The sequence below is a fragment of the Cajanus cajan genome, chromosome 3 (genome assembly GCF_000230855.2).
Source record: "Cajanus cajan strain Asha chromosome 3, NIPB_CcT2T_4, whole genome shotgun sequence".
Lineage (NCBI taxonomy): Eukaryota > Viridiplantae > Streptophyta > Magnoliopsida > Fabales > Fabaceae > Cajanus > Cajanus cajan.
Window position 1 is genome coordinate 72,732,699 of NC_138519.1, and position 14,537 is coordinate 72,747,235.

General features: G+C 28.6%; 1 protein-coding gene across 2 annotated transcripts; it reads right to left on the reverse strand.

The window, feature by feature from the left end:
- Positions 1-705: 705 nt before the first annotated feature.
- Positions 706-10,912, reverse strand: LOC109788264 (inactive receptor-like serine/threonine-protein kinase At2g40270). Of its 2 annotated transcripts, XM_083071240.1 has the most exons (10): positions 10,808-10,912; positions 10,518-10,641; positions 10,183-10,324; positions 4,059-4,130; positions 3,817-3,963; positions 3,572-3,715; positions 2,699-3,276; positions 2,326-2,516; positions 2,113-2,245; positions 706-1,576 (listed from the first exon to the last, which is right to left on the reverse strand). In XM_083071240.1, exons 2-10 carry the CDS (start codon positions 10,636-10,638, stop codon positions 966-968), a joined length of 2,139 nt encoding a protein of 712 aa, XP_082927366.1. In that variant the 5' UTR covers positions 10,639-10,641; positions 10,808-10,912; the 3' UTR covers positions 706-965. The 2 variants fall into 2 exon arrangements, with proteins under 2 accessions (XP_082927366.1, XP_082927367.1); XM_083071241.1 differs by having other exon boundaries at positions 2,699-3,246; positions 10,518-10,871.
- Between the last annotated feature and the right edge of the window lie 3,625 nt (positions 10,913-14,537).

A 14,537-nucleotide genomic window follows, 5' to 3' on the forward strand; every position in this document is an offset into this window, starting at 1 on the left:
AATTCACACGTTCATTTTAAAAAGAACATGACAAACCAAGTGGGAGAGTTTACACTGAAGATTCGATTGGAACCTTGTTCTTGGTCCATAATCCATATCCATAGTACTTAGTACATCAGGTACACTAAAAAACACCCAATGGAAAAGATGAGATTGCATTCTCTTTTTGGCCCCTCTGCCCTATCTTCAATCTCTATCTTAGGTGGCATGGTGACATTATTTTCCATGGCAAATTTTTAAGTAAAAACTAGTATATTTGCAAGGGTCTGTTGGTTGTACGCATAAACCAAAACAAGTTTTAAATATAGTAATAAGTTGGAATATACCAAATTCATTCTTATAATTCATGACTGTTATTAATACATCAAAAAAAAATTCATGACTGTCAAGAAGTTAGTATGGATATGTGTGCATATAGAGAAGGATTGCTACTTATTTTTGGTTTGCAAATGTAACAACTTAACATTGAACTATACAAAAGCTTATGTGGATAAAATAATCATATTTATTGATACCGAGAATGATAATCGGAGACTCAAACATGGCCACTATGTATCTGTGGCTGATATGTTCGATGCCTAAGCTGAGAATCAGAATTAGGTTGTTGCAGAAATATTATTTTTCATATCATCATATGACAAAAATGTGGCACCTGTTTCTTTCTCATTGCAAACTAACATAACAATGATCTTTCTTGCACCTAGCTTTTTCCACACTAAAGAAACGCAAACTTCATTTATAAAAGGATACAAACAAATTCATTCCTCAAATATTTACAAAAATAAATTGCTCTACTGAAACAAAAGTTGTTTCTTCCATCCACCCTAATTCAGTTAGCTTCAAATAAAAAGAATCTAAACATAACTAACTAAAAGAAATTAAACAATGGCATCAAACTCCAAATTCAGAGTAGTTGCTCAGATTATTATCCCAATATATACTCTCTCTTTTTTTTTTTTTTGGAGTTATGGATTAATATCTGAATTAAAGTCAGTGGACATAATTTCTATTTCTGCCCACCAAAGAGGAGATGGTTTTGGAGTTGCTCCATCAGGCCCCATAGCAGTGATTTCCTTCAACTTAGCAGAAACTTCTATCATAGTTGGCCTTTTTTCTGGATCAGGATCTACACAGCTGTTAATCACTTCAGCCCATTTTTCAATTTCATTTGCTTGCAAAGAGTTGAGGCTTGTGTCCACCAACTCTCTCAAGGGTTGCCCCTTTATATATTCTCCTGCCCAATCATCAAGTGAGTCATTCTCCACTGCATAGGGAACTCTCCCTGTAATCAATTCAAACAATAGTACCCCAAAGCTGTATACATTAGCCTTTATATATTCTGGAGTTGTTTCTAAGAGCTGTGTGGCTTCTGAACCCTTCTTTGCAGTGTCCATGTCAGTCCAGAAACTAAGGTCTGATAATTTAGCAGCATAATCTTCAGTCAAGTATATAGAGGAAGATAGTATGTTTCTGTAGACAATGGGTGGTGTCAGCTGATGCAAGTGTTCCAGACAGTAGGCTATTCCCATTGCTATTCTCATCCTCATTCCCCAGTCTAGTTGTTCTGCTTCTCTAACTGTAAAACATACATGAACGCTGTCAACACAAAACTAACTGCCACAAGATGTCAACTTTCAAGTTATCAAAGGACTAATCAACCTAAAATCTTGACTTAAGAACTTAGAAGTAAAATTCAAAGAAAGATATCATATTATCAAACTGCTAAACAATCTAAAGTTTAGAAGTTTAGAACTTAAAAGTAAAATTTAAACTGTTCAGATAAAGATGTAAGTGAAGAAATTATTATTTGGTTCATGACTATCATGATCCAAAACAATCTTTAGTGACACATAATCAAGTTTTATTAATTCTTTCGTTCATAAATTGAAAAACTTAGTCATGTGTCGCAAAGAGATTAGTAAGGACTATGGACACCTAATGAAATAATTTCACTTGAAGGCCTAATAATAGTTTTTCATACACAAAAGAATTTGCTGAACAAAGCCATGTTCATAACTTCTTATAAGGTATCAAGTAATATGAGGATACCATAAAATTTGCATGCTTTTCAGTGTAATCATGCAAGTAAATTTTGAACAAAAGAACACTCACTGTGTAGATGCTCGAATAGTGTTCCATTTGGGGCATACTCAAAAACCATCATCCTTGTGAATGGCTTATTCTCTTCACAATATCCAATAAGATTCACAAAATTCTTGTGGTTCACTCTCGACAACATCTCGATCTAGAATCATGGAAAGGAAAAAAGTTCAGAACTAAAATCAGACTAGTGTGATGCATTTTCTACATTTGTCGCCTGTATACCTTCTTTCTGAATTGAGTTTCCATATTTTTTGACCAGTTTTGGAATGAAGTCACTGAAGAAGATGCTACAGCTATCTCAACTCCACTGGAGAGAGTACCCTTATAAATAGTCCCATCAGGAAGTGAACCAATAATGTTGCTAAAATCTTCACAAGCTGCTTCAAGTTCTGTTCGTTTCAGACTTGGAACACCTAAATCATACATGTTCAATGATTATGCCAATTTCAAATAAACAAGTACTTATATTAAGTATAGGAAAGACAAGAACATAAACTTTACTATTAGTATTTGGTAGTAATATGCATTTAGCAGTTAAAAATTTATAGCTGAGCTAGTCAATGGTGTAAATAAAGTAAGCATGAGCACCAATTACCTGATACAAATGCTTTCTGCAGCTGACCACTCAAACCTGTGGCCCAAGGTTTTACTGTTACAACCTTACTACTTCTAAAGCAAACAAGAACAACCGCTGACACCAAAATCAGGAAGGAGAATCCCCCAACTGTAGACCAAATAATCACAGTACTTTTCTTTGATTTTGAACTGTCTGCATTCCCTTTGTTTGAAGATGAGGCAGGAGAAGGCATTGCAACCCAATTGGAAGGTGATGGTGTGGACTCAACCATAGGTGGATTTGCTGGAGGTGGTATATCTGGAGTTTGTGCTACCACAGGTGAAGGTGAGGGTGAAAGAGTGAAAAAGAAAGTAGGGAGAGATGGAGATGGTGAAGGGGAAACTTCTGGAGATGTTGGTGAGTCTGACGGACTCTCTGATGGTGAGAAAGGCTCAGAAAGTGGTGATAGTGTAGAGGGAAAAGGTGATGGTGAAAGAGTTTCTTTTTCATCATCACCCCTCTTAACACCATTTGTTTCTTGGAGAAGTTTCCTTTCGTATGCTATATCCCCATGTTGGCCATTGTTCCTGTCACAAGTAGGCATTTTGGAACATAATCTAATGCATCATGTACCCATTGTCAATGAAGATATTCTTTTATCTATGAGAATCAAATTCAGTACTAATAAAGTTCACAACAACTCACACTCTGTTCAATCAATTGAGATAGACTCCTTGATGTTAATGAAGATACTTAAGCATTATTATAATGGATTTCCAAGAAAATAAAACAAATATCATATAAGATATATGCTGCAGATAAAAGCTATGTAAAGCAAAAGAACATTTTAATTCAGCCACTGACATATAGGACATCTTTTGATTCATAACTGTATGATGATTTCTTGCTTACCTGATATTATATATGCTAACACTAACACATGCTTCTCTAGTGGCACCAGTTAGTTGTTCTTCATGTACATGCAATTCAGAAAATGTCTTGAGCTTATTCACTTCTGGGGTTAAGATGGCAAGATGGTCATTGTTGTCCAACAAACTGTGGTACAAGTTTGATGATATATCAACTAAAGTTCAGAAAAGAAATACTACAATATATAATATATAATATATACTTTTTGCATGAAATTTTCAACTTACAGGGTAGTGAGAGATGGATTGCTTGCTAGGTCATGAGATGGAAATTGTCCACTAAAGTTGTTATATCCTAAGTCAAGTACTTCCAGGTCCTCTAATTGTAGTATCTCCTTAGGGATGTCTCCATAGAAATAGTTGTTGCGCAAAATGCTGCATAATGATTGCAAAAGTTGATGAAAATTTTCTAGTATTTTGTCATAATCAACAATGGCAAGTAGCCATGTACATGTAACATATGTTCTTACATTGATTTTATGTGAACTAGTTTCCCAATTTCGGGTGCTAGTGTTCCGTGGAGACATAGATCTTTCAAATTCCTGCGAGATGAATAACCCCTTAATTTATGTACATGTTATGTATATATATTGAATAACCAGTGTTCATTGGACGTATATGGCAATTAATTAACAAGGTACTCCACTGGCAAGATGTTAGCATAGTTCATTCAACTTTTCCAATGCAGAGTTAGGATCTCTAAGAATAAGTTCTCTATAAGTGGCTTTTAGGAGAAAAAATAAGAAGAAAAAAAAATGAAGCGAATTTTTTTAAAAATTAAAATTGCATTATACATAAGTTTAAAAAATAGGAGAAGGTAAAAATAAAATGAACTTCTCTATAAACTAGTTTTGACTTTTAAAGAAGTCTTTATCATATTTTTTTCTTATTTGTTTCTGTAAGTGTTTATGAAAAAGTTTATTCAACCCTACTATTAGACATATTTAAAGCAAAATAAGTAAAGTTTTAAAATATTACTTGAATCACATTGAAATATTACTTAACACACACTATCCATAACATGATTTACGGACCCCGTCAATAATATGATTTACGTAATATTCCAAAGTTATATGATATGATTTTTGTTGATTAGTATTATCTTAAGTTTTTTTTATTATGATAATATATGTATATATTATCATTCAATCACGAATTATAATATATAATATTTTTGTTAATTTTTTTAGTAACTACTTTAAGAGTCATGTATATCATGATTAATAAGAAAATGTCAAAAAAGGGGGGGAAAATTATACAAACATGCTATTAAAGTTAAACTTGAAATTTTATGTCACTGTTTAATTTAAAAACTAATAACTGAAATACACAATGTTTATTTCATTTCTTGTTATTCATCATTATAATTTTAGGTATATAAAAGATATCTTATCTTAATTATACATATATATATATATATATATATATATATATATATATATATATATATATATATATATAAAGCGAATAAGGTAGCTGCAATATTTTCCGCTCCTCTGTTTTTGGTTACTTTTATTTTTCTTTTCAATTTCTATCTATTTATTACACGTCTATTAAGTCTCTACTGTAGATTAAATTTAATTGTTATTTAAAATTAATTCTATGCAATTTAGTATGCATCCATTCCTCTTTCTTTGGAAATCATTCCTCTACTGTAGGATTGATTTTCTAATTATAAATATATATAATTATGTAACTAGACTATTATTCGTCTTCTCATATAACCTCAATAGTCAGACCAAATTATTCACACACATCTAATATTTGACAATGAAATTTGTAGTAAATATTCGTGTGAGAAGGTTATTGCTTCTCAAAAACATATATTTTCTTAAAGGATCCTCTCTTTCATTTTTACAATTTATGTGAATTGAAAGAGTCCAATGCTTTTATGAAAATAAGGCCCGGAGTTGATCCCATTTCGACTCATTGAGTCACCTTCATTGTGCTCCTTCCTCTGCTGATTTCCTACACTCCTCTTCCTCATCAGCCTACAATGTTCCTTTCAAGTTTGGTGCTTCTTAGGCCTTCCACGTTTTATTTTATTTTGCTTTATTAGTTTATCTTTTAATTCAATGCATGTGTTTTGTATGGTTTTGATGAGAACCATATTTTGTTGTGTTTCAAATTGTGACTTAATTGAAGGAGGATGATTATTTCTAAAGTATAAAATTATTAGTGTTTTTTGATTGATTATTTTTTATTTAAATTTTATTGAGATGGTTTAGTTATGATCAACATGTTAGGATACAAATAAGTTTTACATTGATAAAATAAGAGAAAAAATAACAAATTATAAAGTACACACATACTTCAATGATTGAGAGACCTTTTGGGAGATGACCAAAAGTAAAACTGTGATGACTTAGGCCCAAAGCAGATAATGTCTCATTATTGTGAAGTTATGTATAAAATAACCTTATAAAAATAATTATTATAAAATATCCTCTCAGATTGATATTAAGTTAAAGATTTATCATCAATTAATCCATTAACTCATTCTATGTTGACAATAATTTAATATAAGTCATAAGTTATTTCAAATCTTTATTGAGTTATATATAGCTTTTTTTAATACTTTTATTTTAAAATAATTATAAATTTTTATTTCAATCAAGATATAATTACCAAAAACATGAAATATATAATTTTTTATATGAAAATGAAAGTAATGCATTCTAATTCTCACATTTTCTTCCCAAGGGGAAGAAAGCACGATTTAGCTTCCATATAAAATTTTTAAAAATAATAAATAAATAAAAACAACAAAACGTCATGCACTTTTAGACGCAAGATGAAGAAGATGTTTTGGACGTTAATATTATCAAATCTAACAAATATTTAATTTTTTAATGCATATTTTTTAAAGAAAAACTATTTTGACAAATTTTTATTTTTTAAAAATTTCAATTAAAAAATAGAAGTAATAGACCATTATATTTATAAATATAAAAAAACGTTGAGTCAAATACTGTAATATTGTACAATTTTGTTAATTATTGTTACTTTCTTTTAATAATTAAGTGTTGTGGTGATTTGTTGTTTGTTGTTGAGAAACTATGAGAATTTAGAGAATTCTTGTGAGTTTTAGGTGTGTAGAGAATTTCTTTAAGTAGAAGTTCAATTTGACCTTGAAAGGGAAGTTATATAAAGTTTCTTTTAAGAATCAAGTTTCATAAGTTCATTTCTTAAGGAAACCTAGAGAGAAACTCTAGGACATAAGAGGTTTCTTTCCCTCTTTTGAGTCTGTTAAGAGTGTAAAATCCTTCCCTAGAGATCTTGAGTTGTTGTGTTGGTGATTCGAAGGTCAAAGAGTTGAGAATCATAGATTTTGGAGAATTGTGCATAGTTCTCAAAAGAGCTTTTTTCTTCTTCCTTTTTTCCTATTTTCCCTTAGATTATGAGGTAAGGAAAGTTAGAACTGAATCTTGATTGATTGTTAAAGTTGCATGTTGCTTGATTTCATTTATAAACATGTTGAGTTGGTTGACTTGGATTAAATGAGTGAAATTGGAGTTGTTGCTTGTGAAGCATGTTTGGGATGGATTTGGGTGATTTTGAGCAATTGCAATTGCATGTGGATATATTGGTTGGATTCAAGTTTCTTTTATGGTATATATGTAAGATATCTTACATTGCATGTTGGAGTTTTTTTGAGTTTAAGGTGAATTGAGCAAATTTGTGAATCTACTATGTGTAGATTTCACCATTGCGTCGGGCATACCTTCATGACATTGGATGTGACTTAAATCAGGGGCCCTCTATTTTATTGCATTGGGTGTAAGATTTCTGGCATCGAACATGAAGAGAGAGAAAAGTATTTGACTTAGTCACATCAAACGTGGATTGATTGACATCGGGCATGACGTGACAGAATGATCTCAAACTTGGTGACAATTAAGCCCTATGTTGTGTGGTGCCTAGCATGACCAAGACAAAGCTCTCTACCTAAGTGACATTAGGCATCAATGGAGTAATATCAGGCATAAAGAGAAAGAATCATCTCTATCTAAATTGGGGTCGGGCATGGGTTTAACCATGTCAAGCATGATTTTCCTAGGGAATCTTTGAACTAATCCACATCGAGCGCAAGTTGAAAGGCGGCGTTAGGCGTGGGCGAGGCAAAAAGCTCCATGTCTCAATGACACCAAGCATAGGGTGGATGGCGTCAATTGTGAAGTTGTTTTATGAAAACTTGTTGTTTGATTGAGAAAATGGTAAACATGAATAGATTAGGTGAATCTATTTCATGTTGCTTGTTAATTAATGTTTTTAGTTTTATATCCATTGATATGGATGCATATAGATAAATAATTTTGAGAATTCCTTAGGCATTTAAGCGTGTTCTATTAATTAACTGGTGAAAGTTGAGGTGATGGTGTTGAGAATGCTCAAGGCATTTAAGCATCGCAGTTTCTTGTGATGATAAATTTAGGACTAGGAGAGGGTATTTTAGAAAGTTGGATATCTCATTGTGAGAATATTGGTGTGGTGCTCTACCAGTCCAGTTGTCAAAAACCCTTCTTGAATAGTTAACTCTAGAAGTGGATAGTTGAGTCTCCTCTAGAGGCTTAGTTGATGTAGTATGTGGGCTAGGTCGAGGCATACTAGCTATAAGTAACTAATGTTGATTCATATATGGGTAAGATTGAGACATACATGTATAAAGTGACCAACCAAGTAAGATACAAGATCGGAGGCTTAATCCCTAACTGAATACTAAAAAGGGATAATATATGGAGAGTAGTTAGGGGGCTAATTCCACAAGAGACTTAGTTATGAAATTTAATGTTGTGATAGACTCACACCCAAGTTATTCTACCCTAATTAACAAGATACTAAACTTATTAGGCGACATCAGAGAAATTATGTTGTTAGGGATTGATATCCCAATTAGCTGTTAATCTAGAATGTGTAAAAATAGTGTTAATTCAGTAGGTTCAAACCACTTAAATTATTCATCTTTGTTGTAGGAGCTCTCTGTAAGTGAATGCGTGATGACATATATAGTTGAGGTGTATGTATATGATGAGTTGTTGTGTTGTTGTTCATATTTTATGTGAATTGTGATTGAATGACATTATTGTGGTGAAAGTTGAAATATGATGTGATGTAAATAAGTTGTTTACCTTCTTAAGGTGTTGAATGTTATGTTGAGGTGCTAGTTGTAAGGCATATTGGTGTTGGTAATATAGTTTTATTACTTCTATATTTGTTATGTTGTAGGCTATGAGTTGTTATGTGATATGGTTTACATGTTGATTGGCAGTATAGTTGTCTTTTCTCCTTTACTTGTTGTATGATTATTCTTTTGAATACTTGCTTAATTTTACATGTTTTCTTGTGATTGAATTATAATGATCATGTTTACATAGGAGTAAGATAGAGATAAGTTAGAGACATCCATAGAGTGAGGGCCATGTTGAATGACACAATGTAACTTAATGCTACTTTTACATAAATGTTGTAGTGTTGTTGACCAAAAATATATATTCATACATTTTAGTTTTTGAACTTTTATATATATATATATATATATATATATATATATATATATATATATATATTAGTCTCAATATCATATGCATTAATTTCTATATGATTTATAATTAGTTATTTATATTCTAGTTTTAAGAGAACAATAATTTAAAACTATAAAAAAAATTATATATACAACACAATTTCTAAACTTAAATTTATAGGCAAATAATATATATTTATTATATATTATTTTTATTATATTTATTATTATTATTATAATATAAAATATATTTTAAATTAAACACCCGTACATAGCACGAATAAATATATACTTATTTACTAATATTTTTATGATGTACATTTAATATTTTTATTCAATTAAAATTATAGGAAATGAGCCATAAATAGAGAGGATCCTAACTCATGATTTACCATAAGTGCGTGCTCTTAAATAAATGAAGAAAAAAAAAATGAACAATTACAGTACGCATATATATGTTTGTGGACTTTATTAAGTTGATTTAAAATATATTCGAATAATTCATTAGCTGTCATTGTAGTTTATAAAATAAAAAATATATTTTATTCTCGCGAAAGAACAAATTTTTTTCCCTCTTTTTCACCGTGATTTTGGTACTCAAAATCGATTGTATTTTCTAAACACACTACACATTACTTTTCTAAAATTTAAGTCGAAGTAACATGTTATAAGCTTTGGACAATATTTACATATAGTTTTTTTAAAAAAATTTAATGGTATGATTTAAATATATTTTTAGTCTCTAAAATTTAAGATTAGTTTATTTTTTATCTTTCAAAATTTAAAATAATTTGTTTTATTATAATAATAAATAAATAAATTAATCATTTTGACCATTTCAACCATCATTAACAATGTCAAATTTTGTCGGTTTAAATCAATCTTACTGTAACATTTGAATTTGATGTAATATATATCCAATAAAAAAGAAAATTTTATGCGACAAATTCATTAATAAATAACAAAAGCACTAAAAGAAAAGTTGAAGTAAGATTTGTGAATAATGGATGAGGTGAAAAGCAAGATGATATGAAGAGAATTAGCGTAAAGAAGAAGAGTGAGAAGTTGCTTACAAGGATACAACATTGCCATGGGAACACTCTACTCCGAACCATGAGCAAGGATCAATCCCTCCTTCTTCTTTGCCATTCCAACTCCACAAAGCATCCATTGGGTCTCTCACCAACCTCTCTCTCATCTTTTTCAACGCCAACCCTACACCACATCTTCAAAACTTAATTACGTACGATTTCAATTAATGTCCTTAACTTTTATCATGTTAATAAAAATATACATAAGCTAGCTAGTTTTTACACATGATCATGGATCGTCTAAAACCCATCTCATAAATCTAGGAAACAACCTCAAAAAACAAAGACATGCAACAATAGCAGTGAGTGTGAGAGACCTTGGGTATTGAGAGTCGAAGACGAAACAGGTTCCATGGTGAAGGGAGACAGAGACAAAGACAAAGACATGACCGCCACAAAGACGCGGAAGAGCTTCAACCAACTCCACGCTTCTTCCATTGTCTTCTCATGAATCAATGTTAGTACATCATATATGGATCTTATAAATTTCTTCTTCTCATATATCTTGAAACTTGAAAGAGAAAGAGGATATATATATATATATATGTGTATAGAGAGAGAGAGAGAGAGATTAGAGAACAAAATGATTGGAGAAAATCAAACTCACCAACACAAAATGAAAAAGGGTGGATTTATTCAGCGTTTCAGATGATTGATTGTGTCATGGAGTTGGAGAAGTCGTAAACTCATCTTCTTCTATTTATACAGCTAATATCTACTCCTCACCTCCTATATACAAACGCACGTGTCGTATACCTTATGTATTAAACCAGTGCCTTAACTGTAAAGTGCTGGTTTCGATAAAATAATTTTTTTTTAAAGTTAAAATTAAATTATGTTTAAATTAATATATAAAAATTTAATCATATTTAAAAAAATTTATGAACAATTTATTTTTATTTATCTTATTCTATAAATATTTATGAAAGTATTTGGATAAATTTATAAAATATTTTATAAATAGTATATAAGATGTTTTGAGTTTATTTTAATAAACAGTTCAATATAGTTTATTAATTAGTATATGCAATAATTTTCTTATTATAAAAGAAAAACTTGTAACTATGTTTTTTTTTTAAAATAGCATATTTGAAATAATTTTCTTGTTCATATTTATACAATAATTTTTTTAGTTTATAAAATATATATAGAATTTATTTTTAATTTTTAAAAATTATGACTATTAATTTTTAATCATAGTTATATATATAGAAAAATTAATTTCTTATATTTTATTATTAATTTTATTTTTTTATAAATTAAAATTAGGTGAATGGTGATTAGTGCTGTTTTATTATTTTTAATATTATTGTGATGGATGATGTCATTTTTAAAAATTATTTAGTTACTTTTATATTTTTATTTTACCTTCAGTTAAAATTTAATTTTTAATTTTTAATTTTTAAAATAAGATAACATTTTATAAGTACTTAAATAATAATATATCTAAACACTTTAAAATTATATGAGTATTTATTAATATGTATATCCAAATATAATAATTTATTAAATTTAAAGTATTTATAATATAAGTTTTTATTACATAAAAGTTTATTGTATAAGATCTAGGGGTGTGCATTAAACCGACACCCGAACCGAACCCGAAAAACCCGAAAAAAAATATTGTTTTTGGGTGGGTTCGGGCGGGTCTTATAGGTAAATCGGGTTAAAATTTTGATTTTATACGGGTTATATTGGGCGGGTTCGGTTTTGAATTTTTAAACCCGCTAAAAATCGAACCCAACCGAAAATGAGATAAGTTTAAATTTTTATTACTTTTGTATAACTAAACAACAATGGTCTAAATTTAAAAGTCTTTATTTCAAGTATAATATAGCCATCAATTTGTAACTTATTTTTTTCCTTTTTCTCATAACTTAGATATTTATTTTGTCTTCTCCTTCCTCATTCAACTTCTCAACACACTAGTCCATTTTTAGAGTTGTCTTTTTGCTTCTTTCTTTGTCTTTCTTTTCCATCTTTCTTTTCCATCTTCTTATCTTCATTTTGAGTACATTTTGTGTGACTGTGATTTCTTATGGTTTTGTAATCTAACTTTATATTTCTTTTCCATGTAACAACTATGAATTTTGTTATCTTTTATTTTTGCTTCTTTAGTTTGTAAATGTTTCAACTACGAATCTATTTACACCATCTATTGTCACCTTCATTCTATTTTTATACACTATTTTAAAAATATTTTTTATCGTTTTAAGCTTCATCTTCGTTAAGATAAATTGGTCTACAAAAAAATTCAAACTCGATTATACCCACTCGCTTAAATCCGAATCCGTTTCAACCCGAACCGCCTCAAATCGAAAGCTCAGTCGGTCAGATATGGGTCACATTTTTTCAAAGCCGGTTTACAACGGGTTGGACATTTTTCACCCGAACCCGACCAAACCCACCCGTTGCTCACCCCTAATAAGATCTCATATAACTTACTTGTCTAAACTGACCCTAATTAAATATATGTTTTTATATTTATATATGTATGAATTAATTTGAGTTTATGAAATATTTTATTTTATTAAAATTACTTTTTGAAGTTTATCTAAATAAAGTTCGTATAAGATTATAAAATGAAAATTTTAATAACCCCTGCACCGTTCGAAGAAAAAAAAAAAAGTGAAAAAAGAAAAAGAAATATAAATACATTAATTGATACGAAATGAGAAGGATTTTTTTTTTTTTTATCATATTGTCTCACCCTATAATCGCCAGAATATCTCAAGTGAAAAATAAATCAACCCTTATATATTAAAGATAAATTTATATCTTATATAAAAGTGTTTTTAATGATTTTTCTTCTACAAGAGAATTTGTAGAAATTTTTTAAAATTCTTATCTAATTCAATTTTTACTTATCATAATTATTAATATTTTGAAATAAGTTATCAATAAATAAAAATAAATTTTTTATATGATACAAATTATTTATCACAAGTCTAAAATATAATTTCTATATCTAAAAATACTTATATATAATGATTTTAAATATAATTTATATATTTAAACATAATATTTATTTATATATATATATATATATAATTTATTATAAATTTTAATTATATATAATAGACATGTTTATGCATTGCAAAGATTAAAATACTAATATAATTATAAAAATAAATAAATAAATATAAAAAAGTAATAACAAATGTCTAGAAAGATTTTTCACTTTATTGTTCATGTCAACTTAATATATCAACGTTCATTAGTTTAACTAGTGTTAGGTTGGTCCTCAAGTTTCAACATTTTTAGATTTGATAAAAAGAAATGACTTTCGAAAAGATAACCTCAATGTAATTAAAGTTTTAAAGGAAACTAATCTCAATACTCCTGTCAATATCATAGTATAAAAACAAAAAGTCAACTTAATTGATTAATCACAACACAATTTACATACTTTTTTCCTTTTCTATTTTTTTTCTCTAGATTCCCTCTTTAAAGTGTCTAATTGTTTAAATTAAAAAAAAAAACATTTTTAATAAAACAAATTGTTTTTTTTAACTATTTTTATATGTTTATTTAAATTGTATTTAAAAAATAAATGTTTAATAAAAAACAATTTTTACAATATATTTTTTAAATTTTAAACACCCATAATTAATACGATACTTCCTAAAATTAATTATATACATATTCAATTCTAATCAATAATATTTTATTAAATAGGTCATTTTCTTAAAATTCTCTTTTAAGTTCACGGTAATATTCAATATCTTTTGAATATTATTAATTTATTTTGCTTTTATAAATTTTATTAATATCTTTTGACTTTTATGTTCACTAAAAAAATAAAAATTACATGTATTAAAGATTCAAACTTATCATTGATTAAGTTGAAATAACATTATGTCAGTTGATTCATGCATTAGGTAGAATGTAATAGTCCATACATATTAGAATCAGAGTGCTTCAAAAATTTATAACAGTATGAGACTATGTAGTTGAAAATAAATTAATTTGTATTATTTATATTAATAAGATGTATCTATTTTTTGATAATCCATCTCATAAAAACTTTACAATTAAGTATGCTTAACTTAAATATGGTTTAGAAATGAGTGACCTTATAGAAAATTTTTAAAAAAGTGTGTAAGTGAAGATAGAACATAATGAAAAGTTTTAAAGTTCAAATTCTATCACTGATATAAATAATTTTTATTTTTATTAATATCTTTTGACTTTTATGTTGACTAAAGAAATCACTTGTATTAAGGCTCAAACTTATCATTGACTAAGTTGAAATAACATTATGTCAGTTGATCCATGCACTAGGCAGAATATAATAGTAGTCCATACACATTAGGATCAGAGTGATCCATAAATTT

Excerpts from the sequence above, each read along its gene's own strand:
- LOC109788264 (XM_083071240.1), bottom strand. The coding sequence starts at position 10,638 with ATGGAAGAAGCGTGGAGTTGGTTGAAGCTCTTCCGCGTCTTTGTGGCG. Across the intron at positions 10,325-10,517 it reads TTCGACTCTCAATACCCAAG|GGTTGGCGTTGAAAAAGATG; the intron begins GTCTCTCACACT and ends GATGTGGTGTAG. Across the intron at positions 4,131-10,182 it reads CATGGCAATGTTGTATCCTT|GAATTTGAAAGATCTATGTC; the intron begins GTAAGCAACTTC and ends TTCATCTCGCAG.